We start from the raw sequence: 17,275 nt of genomic DNA, 5'->3' as shown, positions 1-17,275 counted from the left end.
TGGTTACCATGGCTGCCGGGACGCTAAAGTCCTGGCAGCCATGGTAAAGTGTAGCGGGGAGCGGTATAATTACAGTCCGTGCGGCTCCCGGGGCGCTCTAGAGTGACGTCAGGGCGCCCCAAGCGCATGGATCATGTGATCGCATGGATCACGTCATCCATGCGCATGGGGCGCTCTGACGTCACTCTGGAGCGCCCCGGGAGCCGCACGGACTGTAAGTATACCGCTCCCCGCTACTACTATGGCAACCAGGACTTTAATAGCCTCCTGGGTGCCATAGTAACACTGAAAGCATTTGGAAGACGGTTCCGTCTTCAAATGCTTTCAGTACACTTGCGTTTTTCCGGATCCGGCGGGCACCTCCGGCAACGGAAGTGCACGCCGGATCCTAACAACGCAAGTGTAAAAGAGGCCTTATCCAGTTAACAAAGCCTCTTTAATGCTGGGACAACTACAGATAAACCTTTGTGGGTTTGATTCTTCTCAAATTACAAAGATAACAATCCAAACATGTAATTAATGTTTTAGTTCGCCCTGATATGTAGAGCCATCTCTGAACAAAAAAAAAAAACTGTGATTCAAGCTAAGGAATATGATTACTACAGTCAAATTAAATCCCATTAAAAATATATATGCAATTAGAAAAGAAACATCTAAATAAGTAAATTTATTATATCCCAACATACCTGTAAAAATATCAATTCTTGTAGCATCAGCATCTCTGTAAAAAGACGAAGCATTAATAATTTACTGTATAATCACATATTGCTCCAAGAAACTAATTTAACAAAATAAAAACTTGAACTTTAAAGTAGACATACCTTGCATTATCAACTAGTTCGGACAGTGCTCCAAACAGGAACTCGTGTGTTGTCCTATTTAAAAATGAAATATTATCAGTATATATAAAAATAAAAAAAATACATGACAAGAAGCAGGCTTGCGATGTAATCTAGCTGACAAATTGACAACCAACAGGTCAGCTGCCCAAATCCAAATGCTCTACAAATCAACAGGAAAATAATTCTGGCTAGTAGCTCTACAAACATATACCACTATAAACAAAGATTGTCAAACGAAAAACCTAACACCTCTGTGTGTAACGCTGGGTGCACAGTAGGGATCGACCGATATTGTTTTTTTAGAGCCGATATCGATTACCTGTGAACTTTCAGGCTGATAGTCGATAACTTATACCGATATTCTGTGCATTTACATTTTAGAATTTTTTTTTTCTTTTACAGCGTTTACCACATAGATTTTTTATTTTATTTTAATAGTTTGGACTTTTCGGACGTGGCAATATATGATATGTTTATTTATTGTTTATATAGTTTAGATGTAAAATTGGGAAAAGGGGTGATTTATACTTAATATATATATTTTTTTTTTACTTTTTATTTAATAACTATTTCCCCCCTTAGGGGCTAGAACCTGGGATCTTTTAATCTCTTGTCTTATTCACCCTAATAGAGCTCTATTAGGGTGAATAGGACTTCACACTATCCCTGCTGCCATGTGCATAGTGCACACAGCAGCAAGAGCTTACCATGGCAGCCAGGGCTTCAGTAGCGTCCTGGCTGCCATGGTAACCAATCGGAGCCCCAGGATTACACTGCTGGGGCTCCGATCAGAAGCTGCCACTGCCACCAATGAAGAGGAGGGGACCCTGTGGCCACTGCCACCAATGATTTTAATACTGGGGGGTGGGGAGGCACACTGTGCCACCAATGATTTTAATGCTGGGGGTGAGGGCACACTCCGCCACCAATGTTTTTAATACTGGGGAGGGCGCACTGCGCCACCAATGATAATTAACGTTTAATACAGGAGGCAGGTGTGTCGGCGGCAGAATCACACAGCCGGCACCCTGCCTCTGACAGGGAGCTGCGATCAACGGCAGCAGCAGTTGGCAGTGTGGTGCAGCACATCTCGTATCTTCACAGCATAGACAATTGCCTTCAGATGACCCCAAAGATAAAAGTCTAAGGGGGTCACTGGATATGCGAAATTGCTACATGATGATGTGTTTCCCTCTTTATGCACTGAAGCTGGCACGTTCCCTGAGTTTTTCCAGCAAGATGGTGCACCACCACATTATGGGTGTCAGGTCCGAGCATTCCTAGATGAACAGTTTCCTGGAAAGTGGATTGGTCGTCGTGGGCCAGTTGAATGGCCCCCCAAGGTCTCCCGATCTGACCCCCTTAGACTTTTATCTTTGGGGTCATCTGAAGGCAATTGTCTATGCTGTGAAGATACGAGATGTGCAGCACCTGAAACTACGGATACTGGAGGCCTGTGCTAGCATTTCTCCTGCGGTGTTGCTATCAGTGTGTGAAGAGTGGGAGAAGAGGGTTGCATTGACAATCCAACACAATGGGCAGCACATTGAACACATTTTATAAGTGGTCAGAAACTTGTAAATAACTCATGAAAGAATAAAGTTACGTTAAAACCAAGCACACCATTGTTTTTCTTGTGAAATTCCCAATAAGTTTGATGTGTCACATGACCCTCTTCCTATTGAAAAAACAAAAGTTGGATTCAAAATGGCCGACTTCAAAATGGCCGCCATGGTCACCACCCATCTTAAAAAGTTTCCCCCTTCACATATACTAATGTGCCACAAACAGGAAGTTAATATCACCAACCATTCCCATTTTATTAAGGTGTATCCATATAAATGGCCCACCCTGTAGTCTTCTACATTCTGGCTCACAGAGGGGGGTCCCAAGCAGAAGACATCAGTATGCCATGACATCAGTATGCCCTAATAGAGTTTACCCTTGACAGACAACCCTTTTCAGTCCTTGCATTTTTTTATGACACAAAATATTTAAAAAAACAGCGCAAGTAATAATGTATGTATAATACATTTAAACCCCTTTCTTTTTTTGGAGATGGGGAATAGAAAAAAAAGCTACTTTTTTTCCTCTTTTTGTAGCCTTCATTTTTACTGTGCTCGCCATTCAGTAGAACATAATACCTCCATGTACTAGGGAAAGGAAACACCTCCTCACCTACCAGAGATTTAAAAATAACTACACAGGTACATAATGGCTAAAGTGGACTTTTTATATAGTGCAGAGAGAGGTTAAACATTTTTGCAATATACTTCATTAGAGAAAGATGTTTCTTTAAACTAAGAATTTGGCTAAGAAGACTCTTTGTACCCAATTTTAACTGTGCTTTGCTAAGGAGAGTGTCTTCAGCAGTTTACTGAGCACTAAAGACGCCCGAGTGTAACATGCAGAGGCTTCCAGTCTGCCCCTTGTCACTACCCCAGGCCCTGACCATGTACAAGTGCCCTAACTATTACTGCCCATCTCCCTATCTGACTTTTTACACATATTAGTCTTCAGCACTCAGTAGAAGACTTAAAGGCTAGGTACACCTTTGGTTGCAATTTTTATTATTATTGCATTGTACTTATTTTGAGCTAAAAATAATTTTTTTTAATTGGTCTTTAGTAAAAACATGGAATACTTTTTTGTGTACAGAGCTGACATGCTCTACTAGATGCCTGTCGATTTTGTGTTATCTCTGACATTATAAAAACACTCATTTTAGCTCAGTCCTTATCTTACTGATAAGAATGAGGCTTAAATAAGTGTTTATGACCTCTTACTAGTTTAGAGATAAGGTTTATTAGATGACCTGTACAAAGTGAAAGTACCAGTCACACAGTAAGAAAAACAATCAACCCTTTGTGACAAAACGGCTCAATATTTTTAATAAAGGCCAACTGAAATTATGATTTTTAGCCAAAAATGAGTAAAATACAACCATAAACTAAAATTACATCCAAAGGTGTACATAGCCTTTAAAAGATAGACTCTCCTAAGGAATGCTGTTCGAGCTTTGCCAAGACTCTTTAACCTGTTTTCTTGTATATAAAAAATAAAGTAAATAAATAAATCTCTTCCTAATGAAGTACCGGTATATTACAGTAATCCCTGTCCCTACACTATAGTAAAAATAAAACTGAAGCGAGTTACACTTTAATAGTCATATATTAACCCAAGGAGAACATATACTGTAGTTATTAAGAAGAGAAACAAGTATTCTGTCAAGGAGGATCCCTAGAACAAAAAATTACAGTTAAAGGGGTTGTGTCACTTCAGCAAGTGGCAATTATCATGCAGATAAAGTTAATACAAGCAACTTACTAATGTATTATGATTGTCCATGTTGTCTCCTTTGTTGGCTTGATTCATTTTTCCATCATTATACACTGCTCATTTCCATGGTTATGACCACCCTGCAATCCATCAGCAGTGGCCATGCTTGCACACTATAGGAAAAAGTGCCGGCCTTTCTGGTGGCAGAGACCGCGGGAGCTCACATAGGCTGGTGCTTTTTTCCTATAGTGTGCAAGCACGACCACCGATGCTATATTGCAGGGTGGTCTTAACCATGAAAACGAGCAGTGTATAATGTGATGCAAAAATTAATCCAGCCAGCAAAGGGGACAATATGGATAATAACAATACTTTAGTAAGTTGCTTGTATTAACTTTCTCTACATAATAAATGCTATTTGCTGAAGTGACACAACCCCTTTAAATACTAATTCTGTTCTGTTAATTCATCATTTATGGCAGTGATACTGAAGAATACCAAATTCTTAGATGGGGCAATAGCTAGAAGCACTCTTTTACTGAAGCAGAATCAATCTGTGCTATATTAAGACTGCATGGGACACTAAACAGGCCACAGCTTAGCAAAGGATTAGCTAGCCTAGGTGACAAATCCATCCCAATATGTTGCCATGGAGCATCGGATACAGATAAACGAAGGAGCGGGCTTGCAGGCATCTGTATAGGAGACTTGTTTTGGGCACATATGACAAAGGAAGCAACAACATCTGGGAGGCCACTCGTAGCATCTGGAAATTAGGACTTGCATATTACGAGATCTGGGATATCCCAGAAATATAAATTTATTCCCCCATGTAATAATCTGATTTCTTTTGGACACAGGAACATGTCTTCCCCTGAGGAATGTCCTTGACCAGGACAAGGCTCCACTGAGATGATTTCATTGGGATCAACAATGGGACGGGGATCCTCCACCCAGTTTGCAGTCAAAAGAACGAGAAAGGGCATCTGCTTTAATATTCTTCTCTGCAGGCAGGAAGTGTAAGATGAAATCAAATCAGGCAAAAAATAGTGACCATCGGACCTGACAGTGATTAAGTAGCCATTTCTCCAGAGCCATCTTGAAAGCAAACAGTTCTCTGTCTTCAACTGACTAATTCCCTTCCGCTGAGGATAAGGATCTGGAGAAACAAAAATGCAGGTGACCCTCTTACCGGAGTATCCTTTCTGGGTAAGGATAGCTCCCACAGAGGACATGTCCATCTCCAGGAAGAACTAGTTTGAGACATCTGGACGGTGCAGAATAGAAGCTGAAGAGACCTGCTTTTTTTAGATTATTTAGAATTTTCTGCCAAATAGATGAAAAAGAGGAAAATTGTTCCTTTTCAGGTATACCAGAAGTCTCCGTACTAAAAAAAATGTGCCAAATTGCGGGTGGAACCCATATGCCACAAAAATGTTGACTTATCAGTGGACTCCTGTCTATGGTTATTTATGGAAAACTCTGCTAAAGACAAAACGGAGGACCACTCCTCCTGGTTCTCTGAGACAAAACATCTCAAATAAGTCTCCAGATTCTGGTTAGTGCGTTCAGTCTGTCCGTTCGACTGAGGATAAAGGGCCGACGAGAAGGACAATTGTACCCCCAGACGAGTACAGAATGCCTTCCAGAATTTGGAAACAAACTGAGTCCCCCATCAGAAGGAATACCATGTAATTTCACAATGTTATCGACAAACACTTGTGCCAGAGTTTTAGCATTAGGTAGACATGGCAATGCTATAAAGTGCGCCATTTTACTAAAGCGATCAACAACCACCAGAATCACAGTTTTTCCTGCAGAATTTGGTAAATCTGTGATAGAAATCCATGGATAAATGAGTCCAAGGTTGGGACAGGATAGGCAACGGATGTCAAGATCCGGAAGGCCTAATATGTGTCACCTTAGCACATGCACAAGTACTACAAGCTGACACATAGTCCTCAACACACTTACGCAACCCTGGTCACCAGAATCTACGAGAGATGAGATCGACAGTGGATCTGCTTCCCGGATGTCATGTGACAACTGTAAAGTGATGTTCCTTGAACACCTTGTGACGTAACTCAGAAGGAAAAAAAAAAAAAACTTCCCCGGAGAGCAAGAATCCGGTGCATCTCCCTGGGCCTTCAGCATCTCTGCCTCAAGGTCGGGATATAGGGCGGATATTACTACCCCTTCAGACAATATCGGACCAGGATCTTCCGAATCCCCCCCCCCCCCCAAGAAAGCTACGTGACAAATCATCCGCCTTGACGTTCTTAATGCCAGGGCGATAGGTGACAATGAAATTGAATCTGGTAAAAAACAACTACCATCTGGCCTGCCTTGGGTTCAGTCGCTTAGCCGACTCCAAGTAAGCCAGATTTTTGTGATCAGTAAGCACAGTAATAGGATGAATTGCTCCTTCCAACCAATGACGCCATTCCTCAAAAGCCGACTTAATGGCCAACAATCTCTATTACCCACGTCATAATTCCTTTCTGCAGCCGAGAGTTTCTTAGAGAAGAATGCACATGGGCGCCATTTACTAGGTGAAGGACCCTGCGACAAGACTGCTCTTACGCCTACCTCGGATGCGTCAACTTCCACAATGAATGGCTGTGACACATCCGGTTGCACCAGTATAGGAGCAGAAGCAATACATTCCTTCGCCACTGAAAAGGCTTGTAATGCCTCTTTAGACCAGACTGAGACATCCGAACCTTTCATAGTCATGTTCGTTAAAAGCTTTAACAACAGTCGAGTAGTTCAAAATGAATTTACGGTAGTAGTTGGTGAACCCCAAAAACCGCATAAGCGCTTTCAGATTTTCGGGTCGATCCCAGTCCAACACAGCACGGACCTGCTCTGGATCCATACGAAAACCTCAAGATGAGAGTAAGTAACCCAGGAATTGCACTTCCCGAACTGCAAATACACACTTCTCCAACTTAGCATACAATTTATTCTCTCTTAGGATCTGTAACATCTGTCTTACATGATCCTGATGAGTCTCCATGTCTGGAGAATAAATTTGTAGGTCATCCAGATACACAACAACAACAACAACAACTTTCCCCACCAGATGAGGAAAGATATCATTAACAAAATGTTGGAAAACCGCAGCAGCAAGAAATAAGGAAAACACACTTAACTCCAAAATATGCAGACGAGTAGGAACTCAGAGGAGAACCAGACACCAGGTCTTCGCAACCAAAAGGAGCTATAAAGCGCATTGCCTGATGGGTGAGGTCAGACTAAATAGAGGAGTAGGAATTACCACTAAAGCTACACCTGAGACAAGAGGTGTAGTCAAACCCAGTAACAACACACAAGATTGAAACCAGAGAGGCTGTCAGATCACATCATGTGTAGCCAGCCTCCTAGATCTTCTGACCCCTGTCACAGAAGAGACCGTGACAGACTTGTAATTTTCATTGGTATCGTTTTGGAGTAAATGATGCTTTTTGATCGCTTGCTAATAAGTTTTTTCAGTGGCAACTAAGTATAAATTATCAATTCTGTATTTTTTTTTTTTTTTTTTTACAACATACATATTTTTGTAGTATGGGTCGTTACGGATGTGGCGATACCAAACATATGAGGGAGATTTATATTTTGCATTTATTTTTTCATTGAAAACTGTATTTTCAATGGGGAAAAAAAGCATTTTTTTTTTTTTACTGGAAGGCGCATGGGTGGTCACTAAGGGGTTAAGTTGCAAGTGACAACAGGAAGGTAAGTCTGTTCTTAGCAGATGATGTTTGGCTGAAATGAATAGCATAATGCGGTTTCAAATGCTTGTTTATGTCTGTGTGGTTTTTGCTAGTAAAAGAACCACTGCTCTGTGTTGCCTTAACCATATATATTTAATTAATACAGCTATACACCCATTGGTAATGTGGAGTATACAATAATAAAATAAAGTACAACCTCTTTCAATTGTATAGTTTTACATAAGGGCATAATAAAAAACAAAAACACCAGGTCTTAAAATTAGGTGAATACAACCTCAGATAAACAACTGCACATCAGCAAGTGTGACCGCCTCTATAATAGCGGACGTTTTGGCAGTTTGCGGGTCTGGAGCATTCAGGCATGTGTGTTGATACAATGCCAAGGAGAAAAAAACATGAGTAATGATCTTAGAGAAGCATTTGTTGCTGCCATTAATCTAGGGAGGATTATAAGGCCATTTCTAAACAATTTGAAGTCCATCATTCTACAGTAAGAAAGATTATTCACAAGTTAACATTCTAATGTGTGTATCGGGGGAGATGACAATTGGGTGAAATTTATATTTTCACCAATCTTTTTGTTCTCCTGTGAGGTGGCCAAATCAAACATGTAGGTGTATGGGGAAGACGGGAAGGAGTCATGAGAGATAGCTGTCGGCCAAACAATCATGAATGTGTATGGGCACCTTAAAACTCTACAGGCCTCAGTTGGCATGCTAAATGTTCAAGTTTATGACAGCACAATCAGAAAAGTAAACAAGTATGGCTTGTCTGGAATGGTTGCCAGGAGAAAGCCTCCTCTTTTTAAGAAGAACATGGTAGCACTGCTTCAGTTTGCAAAGTTGCATGTGAACAAACTCCAAGACTTCTGGAACAATGTACGCTGGGCAGACCAATGTTGAGATGTCTAGCCATAATGTACATAGCCACGTTTGTTGAAACCAAATATCAGCAAACACCTCATACGAACTGTTAAGCGTGGTGGTAGAGGGTGATGATGTGTGCTTGTTTTGCAGCCACTGGACCTGGGCACCTTGCAGTCATTGCGTCGACCACAAACTCATCTGTATACTAAAGTGTTTGAGGGTCAAATTTGAGGCCAACTATCCAACAGCTAAAGCTTGGCCAAAACTGGGTCATGCAACAGGACAATGATCCCAAGCACAGCAGCGAATCTACAATAGAATGGCTGAAAAATAAAAGAATCAAGGTGTTGCAAATGCCCAGTCAAAAATCCGACCTCAACCCAATTGGAATGCTGTGGTGAGACCTTAAAGGGATTCTGTCACCAGCGATTTCCCTATCCAACTGTTTGCAAAGCCACATAGCTGTGGTTCACCTGATTAAAAATATATTTTTCTTTTGTTGATTCGAGGTTCCGTTCCTGAGGGGCTGGCCACAGAAAGAGCAGAGCTTGGGTGAAACAAGAGCAACAGGAACGCCCTTATTGTACCACAGGCCTATTATGCATATTAAGAAAAAAGGTCAGAAGTCGGGAACGGAGACTTGGATCTACGCAAGAAAGAAAAACAGTATATTAATCAGGTGAACCTCAGTTATATGTATATGAAAATGGTTGGATAGGGAAGTCGCTAGTGACAGATCCCATTTAAAAAAGGGTACGGTGATAGCCGTCGTGGCCAGCTTTCACTAAGTAGCGATGATCCCATAGAAATAAATGGGATTGTTTCGACCCCCTGAAGAATTCCAGCAGCATTGGCTGCGACGGCGTCGCAAAACCAGTATAACCATGTAGCTGTACCCTTATAGAACTGTGCATAAACGAATGCCTATAAACCTCAATGAGCTAAAACAATGTTGTAAAGAAGAGTGGGACATAATTGCTTCAGAACAATGTTAGACATTGATAAAGTTGCAGTTATTGCTGCAAAAGGTGGTTCTACAAGCTATAGATTCACGGAGTGTAATTAGTTTTTCACACATGGCTTTTCCATTTTGGATAAATTTTTGTTGAATAATACAATCATTCAAAAAATGAAATTGTGGAACTGGTTACATTTTTTAAAATTCATTTGAGGTTATTTTTACCCAATTTTAAGACCTTTTATGGACCAAGGGGACATTTATTAAGATCGTCGATTTTCACGCTGCTCTCTCTGCGCTAGAGGTATTTGACAAAGAAAGGGAACAGTTCAGATATGAATAAACCTGGTTATTCAAGCGATTTCTATCACTTTGCTGATGTTTGCCAGGTTGGTGTGACCCTTGAATAAACTGTTTAATCATGTTCAAAAAACTGTATTCACTACTGCAGCATCTGATAATTGTTGCAGTGGTAGCGATGACGAGAGGGCAGTGACTCAGCGGTGGGCAGAAAGAGGACTCCTGGTCAGACACACGGGCAGCCGACATTTCTTCGGTGAAAGCTGCAGCTGAGTACAGAGTATCCTGGTAATGGTAGTTTTTGATCCTTTTAAGTATCAGGAAAACATTCCCCATTCTGCTTTTAAACAGAGAGTCTAAAAGCTTGGCTAGCCAATAGTCATCACTGTGCTTGATGCGAACGATATGCTCGGCAGCACATAAGGAACAAAACATACAGCTTGCCATGCTCGCCAGCATGACCAAGGACCTAGTTGTTTCAGGTTCTGTCATCATGTCTGCCATAACAAGTGTCAGCCTTGGCCCCTAGCTATCCTTGGGAAAACTCCATGTCTTCTTGAATCAACTCCTCCACTTCCTCCTCCATGCGACTTTGTCTTGGTCCTTAACAGACACAGAGCGGCAAGCAAGATGTGGATGCTGTTCTTCTTCTGGCCTTAAGGTTAGACTGTGCAGGCAAATCTCTGACATTCCTCATTCACATGCCAGGAATGTGTCTGCAGTTAGCCTGCATTTTTCAGTGGTGCATGGTGGCAACACAGAGGGTTTAACAGTGCAAGGCCTGGAAAGGGTTACTCCAGCACCTAGGGGTGGTAATTACAAGTAGAAGCTTTTGAATCGTGAGTCTTTTTGGATCTTAAAAATGGGGTCCACTACACCTAGTGGACTCAATCGGAAACATGACCTGATATTACATTATTGAATTTTTGATCCATGACTGGTGTGTGTTCTTTTGTTTTAATTAACCATGCTTTTTAGCACATGTTGTCAATTTCATTTGAAGGAGGGGCTTATAGTTAGTGCGTCCACCTGCTTTGAAGTGGAGGCGCTATATATCCAACCCCTTCCTCAGTATGTGTATGTCATGAGGAAGGATCGCTATGGTCTCTGATCTGAAACATGGACTGGACTGTAACTGGCTTTTATCTGCACTGAAAAATAAAGTTAACATTTTAACATTTGGACCTTTTTCTCTTTTTTCTTTAGTAACGCTGTGGTTCTTGGCGTGGTCCGTGCTTGGTGTGACAGGGTTTGAGCACGCCTATACTCTCTCTTTGCCTACAGGCGAGTTCAGGACACCGCAGCCAGCACGCAGCCCCAAGCAACCAGCCTGCACAGTTTACGGCCTGCACCAGTACGCAAGGGAGCATGCAGCCAGCCTACACGGAAAACTGTCACAATGAACTGCACTGTGACAGACCAATGACAAGTTATTGAGACATTGACATTTTTTGTGGGGGTATACCCACCACTGTTGTTGGCTTTTGTTTTAATAAATTGGTTGAGATGAGGAAATCACCACTGCGTGCTTCTATAAATTTCACCCAAAAGCCAAATATCCCTAACTTTTTGTGAGTAGTGTATGGAAGGAGAAAAGTGGAGTGGAAGCAATGCTCTGTTTCTGTTGCGGACAGGAGGGTTTCCATTGAGGAGTTTGATTAGCAACTTGTGTGAATACCAGAGCGGCATACATGTGGAGGTGCCAATAACACATAACTTCATTGCTGTGGTACAACATGACCACTGCCACACCAGCACCTGGATCTGAATACTTCTGTAATTGCAGGTAAATTTTGTATAGCCTCTGAGTTATTTAATAAAATGTATCTGTATAGCGCCTCCTGCTTTTTGTTATTTTTCTTATTTCTTTGTCCAGCTAACTGAGAAGTCCCCAAATGCTCGGTTTTATCTTTTAACTGCCTCCTGAGCTGTGATAGGGAGAGAGCTCCAGCAGAATGGACATCCCCAGGAGCTGCAGCAGAACAGACACTCCGCTTGAGCTGCCATATAAATCTAGCAGAGCAATGAATGGGGAGATCTCTGGATCCATGCGAGTACCTCTGGCAACTGCATCCCCAGCAACTTGGCCAGGTGGAAGTTCTGTCTGCATAGAAACTGATTACTGAGTGCATTGTTTCTTGCCCACAAATTCCATTATGGAGGACAAGTAGTCCGAGACGGAGAAGCAGTAGGTGATGATGCTGATGACAACAATGACAAAACTATACTGCTCATGGATGTGACCTGACTGAAAGAAAGGAGGCAATGATGCCTCGTGAGCTGTATGACAACTATAGTTCTGACATTTGTGCTAGAACGCCCATGGCTAATTTTCAGCTTGTACAGCTTACACAATGCCTTGGTTTTGTCTGCAGGCACTCTGGAGAAACATTCCCATACAGGAGATACATTCACAGAGCCACCAGCAGCTCAGTTTGCCTTATATCTGACACATTTTGAGCCAAATAGCATCAGCTGTTCCTGAGCTGACCAGAAGCAAAACTGACATTGGCATTGTTTTTTTTTTTTTATGTTTTGTCCATACGTTGCCTTTGCTCTTTATTGACACAACTACCCTCCCCTCCTCCTCATTTTGATCTGGTTGTCAGGCACTGTCTAACATACAATCCTCATTAAAGTCATCATCCTCCCCACCACTTTTCTCAGACTGTGCTATTACATAAAGTCCTTGCCCAGCAGTGAAAAACTGCTGACAACAGAGGGCTGGGAACAGCAATACAAACATACCTTCTGTGAACTTTCGCATCAGGAGTAGTGTGAATATGAACTTTTATTCTGCTGGGCACAACACCTGCAAGAACTCTGTAGGAGGTGCTTCACTGTGAAGAAAACGCTCTACTCTCAGCTGTTTCACAGCCCCTCCCCTCCATGCGATAGCTGTAGTGGTCTCCTGGTTAGATCCTGACTTGCTCAATCATTTGTTCCTAAGGAATATAAGGCACTGCCAGAGATGTCTAGCCAAAGCTTTCACCCTATTGACAACATATACATGCTCGGCTGAGTGGCATATGTGTATGTACTGGGTTGGGGAAACAGGAAGGATAGCTGTCAGCCACAAGAGTATTTGGCTGAGAGCTAAGGCCTCTTTCACACTTGCGTTGTCCGGATCCGGCGTGTACTCCACTTGCCGGAATTACACGCCGGATCCGGAAAAACGCAAGTGTACTGAAAGCATTTGAAGACGGAACCGTCATCCAAATGCGTTCAGTGTTACTATGGCACCCAGGACGCTATTAAAGTCCTGGTTGCCATAGTAGGAGCGGGGAGCGGGGGAGCAGTATACTTACAGTCCGTGCGGCTCCCGGGGTGCTCCAGAGTGACGTCAGAGCGCCCCATGCGCATAGATGACGTGATCCATGTGATCACATGATCCATGCGCTTGGGGCGCCCTGACGTCACTCTGCAGCGCCCGGGGAGCCGCACGGACGGTAAGTATGCTGCTCCCCCGCTCCCCGCTACACTTTACCATGGCTGCCAGGACTTTAGCGTCTTGGCAGCCATGGTAACTGCATTAGCTGAAAATTAGCCATGGGCGTTCTAGCACAAATGTCAGAACTATAGTAACCACTCTGAAAAAGCTAAATGTCGGCTCCGGCAATGCGCCGAAACGACGTTTAGCTTAAGGCCGGATCCGGATCAATGCCTTTCAATGGGCATTAATTCCGGATCCGGCCTTGCGGCAAGTGTTCCGGATTTTTGGCCGGAGCAAAAAGCGCAGCATGCTGCGGTATTTTCTCCGGCCAAAAAACATTCCGTTCCGGAACTGAAGACATCCTGATGCATCCTGAACGGATTTCTCTCCATTCAGAATGCATTAGGATAATCCTGATCAGGATTCTTCCGGCATAGAGCCCCGACGACGGAACTCTATGCCGGAAGACAAGAACGCAAGTGTGAAAGAGCCCTAACTATGGCTATTTTAACATCTCTGGCTTAAATTCTGGCAGGCCGTTTTAGAAGAGAACAGCCTGGCAAAATTCTCTGGGCCCGGCGGAGATCCTTACACATTCCAGCAGGAAAAGGTAGAACCAGCCGGACACAAACTGCTGCATGCTGTGGTTTGTGTCAAGCTGATCCTCCATTTGTCTGCATACCGGAGTTTCACCAGAGGTGAAAGTAGCCTTACTCCTGGGAGAAGTTTAGATGTAGCATAACTAAAAGGTAGCCAAGAACTGCCACCTGTGTACTGAGTGGCAATTAATCTGCCAACAGAAAGAACTCTTAAATTTAAATACAGAAATATATGCATCTAGAAATACTATCACACAAGTTGTCTTTACACTCCTGACCAGGCAACAGGATCCAGGTTTTCCTTTTTCCATCACAGGGGCAGATTTATGCCACTTCTGTGGCGTGAAAAAGTAGCAAAACTGCACATTTGCGACTTTTTCCACTGGTCTCACCAATTTCCCTAAGGCTGGGTTCGCACCTGAGCGTATTCGATAAGCGTTGTTTACAGGCGTTTTTATATTTTGGAAACGCGCGTCGTACGTGCGTTCTTGCTATTGACCACAGAGGCATACAATGAAAAACAGAGGTGTTACGCGCGACAATACACCCCAAAAAAGCTCCTGTACTTCTTGGGGCGTAGGGCGTTTTACAGCGCGTTCGTACGCGCTGTAAAACGCTCAGGTGAGAACCATGCCCATAGGGAAACATTGGTTTTTGCCTGTTGAGCGTTTTACAGCGCGTAGGAACGCGCTGTAAAACGCTCAGGTGTGAACCTAGCCTAAAAGGGAGCTTGGCAAAGGAGGAACTGTTGGCCCTGCCATATTTAACATCTTTTACGCCAGTTTCTGGTGTAAAAGAACACTGAAATCTACTCCAACCAGGGACTGGTGTAGGCACCAATATAGGTGCAGCATCCAGCAGAGCGGCTGGTTATCATAGACCGGCGTACGGTCTATGACAAATCTGGCCAATAATCTTTTAAGGTCACTTCATTCAGAGGTTTTGGGCTGTATGGGACTGATTAGCAAGTGACCCAAAAACTTCCATAAAGGTGCCCATACACATTAGATTTAAGTTGACCAAACTTACAGTTTTTCCTTTCCGTGAGGCCAATCAACTAACATATATGAAGGTGTAACTACTCTTCCCCAACATAAGATGTAGGAGGAAATGCCCATAGCAGATACATCACTATCGGACGAGCCTAGCAGTGGATTATACCATTTTTCCATTGAAAATATATACACAATATTTGTACTATCACATGGAAAGACATGAACACCAGCAAACCAAACTGATTTCTGAAGCATGCAGAGGTCAATAAGAAAGCAGACAGTTCTCGGCATGAGGAATACTCACGAGTTAGTGTGTAGATATTCAAAGGTCAACTGAGCACGGTTCAGACTACTATAGTTTGTAAAGGCCATGACTTCAGCTCTCCTCAACAAAGTTGCCTAAATATAAAAACGCGTCAATGGCTGGTCTTTCGAATCACATAAATGGACCTCGCTGTGATCGTACGGTTTTCTGAAAGCTCTTCTAAGGGTCAACGGTTACTGGTGGTGGATCTCACCATAGTCGAGACCCATAGTGGCAGATCTATGTTTTACACCAGGTCCTTGGTATCTGCAAATAAACAGAATTGGTCAAAGTTACCAATAATATTCCATCACTTATATCTACTTGACATTTGCAAACTGGCATAAAGCCCTTCCATCACTGTGCTTGTCCCAGCTCTGCCCTTTCATCAGTGATATGCTCCCAGCCCTGATGAACGTTTCTGGATGAAATGAAAAAAGCACACCCACCTTCCACCTCACAGGTACTCCTAAAACCGAGCGTCCAACTAAACTCTACGCTGCACCCTTCTCCATAAACCCTATTACACTCACGCTCTCACAGCTCGGTTTCCGGCGAGAATGCCCGCCCCTTCCGCAGTGCGCAAAGTTCGGCAGTTGCCGCCCAAATGCTCGCGAGCGCGCTCCCGTTAGAAGAAGGGAAGCGTCTGTACTGGGCTGACGTAAACGCGGAAGAAGACAAAGACCTACAGCCGTCTCCGGTCAAAACCTGCCTCTTGGCTTTAGGGGCAACGTTTTTTCACGTTGGGCACCCGTGAACCTTCCAGAAACGCTTCACCGTCTCCACACAACGTCTCTTAAAGGAATGTGAAGAAAAGAGGACGACCGAGCCAGGAGCTGCGTCACCGGGACTAGACCACGCCCAGCGGCGCACGTGACAGTCAGGAGACCCCGTAATTGGGGGAGGTGGAGTGTAGAGTGCGCGCTGTGCAGGGCGGTTGTTGGCGAGCTACTGGCTGACGGCTCGTACTCCGGCGGGATGTACCGGGCGAGAGGAGGCAGTGTTCACGTTATAGTCCCGGCGTCTGTGTAGGCTTTTATAGGCGTGTTTTCCGTGAGGTGATTGAACTAGCGGTTCTGTGCTTTCCTGTAGGCGAGATGACTGCTACGTGTCTGGTATCGCTTCATGCCGTGTGTCTATAGGGGAAACATGGCCGACGCTGCAGGAGTGGGAGGAGGGGTTAGTATCTGTGAAGTTAGGCGGGAAGATGCCTCTGACAGGAAAGGCAGTGTCTGTCCAATGCTTTTCAGTAACTCAGGAATAAGTGGAGGTTTTGTGTGGTGGAGGGGAGCAGTATTGGCTTGAATTTAATATTGTATTTTTCAGAATTGATGTACGCTCTTTGTAACTCGATGTGAATATATAGTGTTTAGCTGCAGTGTTTCAATTGCCTGAAGTACACTTTGTGAAGAGAAAGAAATGGAAACCTGTTTTACTAGCAGCGAGCCCCAGCATCCAGGAAAAGGGCATTTTACAGCAGTGATTCCCAGGCTGAGATGCCAGAAAAGACTCCAGATCATGAAATATGCCCGGCTATGGGAGAAGGTGAACATGGTGTCTGGGTTTCCCAGGATGGCATTGCCTAAATGTTCGTCGCAGACATCGGTTTTATGGCTGTTAGAAGCACTCTCAAAACTAAGGCTTAAAGAGGTTATGCCATGATTGATGGGGGGAAAAAAAGAAAATCGGACATTATATAGTACACGACCATACCTTTCTAACAAAGCAAGAACCAGCCCTGTACCTCACCTGGATCCAGAGATCTTCACTTTTGCTGCCTGATCTTCAGTCTGGCAGCTCAGGGGGTGTGTCCTAACTGCTGCAGCTCTCTCCCTGTAACTGCCACAGCTTCTAACAGAGCATATGGCTGGTGGCAGTTGAAGAATTAAACTGAGCACGTTGGGCCAGCTCAGCAAGACGGACAAACAGCAGGTGGCGCTATTCAGATATATTTTATTGAAT

The 17,275-nt window shown here is 43.5% G+C and overlaps 1 protein-coding gene across 4 annotated transcripts in view; it reads right to left on the bottom strand.

The window, feature by feature from the left end:
* The window catches only part of MORC2 (MORC family CW-type zinc finger 2), a 119,834-nt gene extending 102,777 nt beyond the window's left edge, over positions 1 to 17,057 (bottom strand). For 2 of the 4 annotated variants that reach the window (XM_040416714.1, XM_040416715.1), the window contains exons 1-4: positions 15,763 to 15,880; positions 15,314 to 15,580; positions 822 to 875; positions 687 to 721 (exon numbers count right to left, since the gene is read on the bottom strand). In XM_040416714.1, coding sequence (XP_040272648.1) covers positions 687 to 721; positions 822 to 875; positions 15,314 to 15,381 — 157 coding nt within the window. In that variant the 5' untranslated portion in view covers positions 15,382 to 15,580; positions 15,763 to 15,880. Of the gene's footprint in view, positions 1 to 686; positions 722 to 821; positions 876 to 15,313; positions 15,581 to 15,762; positions 15,913 to 16,002 lie in introns of those variants that run through there. The other 2 variants (XM_040416716.1, XM_040416717.1) reach the window with 2 other exon arrangements.
* Between the last annotated feature and the right edge of the window lie 218 nt (positions 17,058 to 17,275).

This window comes from Bufo bufo, chromosome 2, assembly GCF_905171765.1.
Source record: "Bufo bufo chromosome 2, aBufBuf1.1, whole genome shotgun sequence".
Lineage (NCBI taxonomy): Eukaryota > Metazoa > Chordata > Amphibia > Anura > Bufonidae > Bufo > Bufo bufo.
This window is presented reverse-complemented; position numbering and strand designations above follow the sequence as displayed.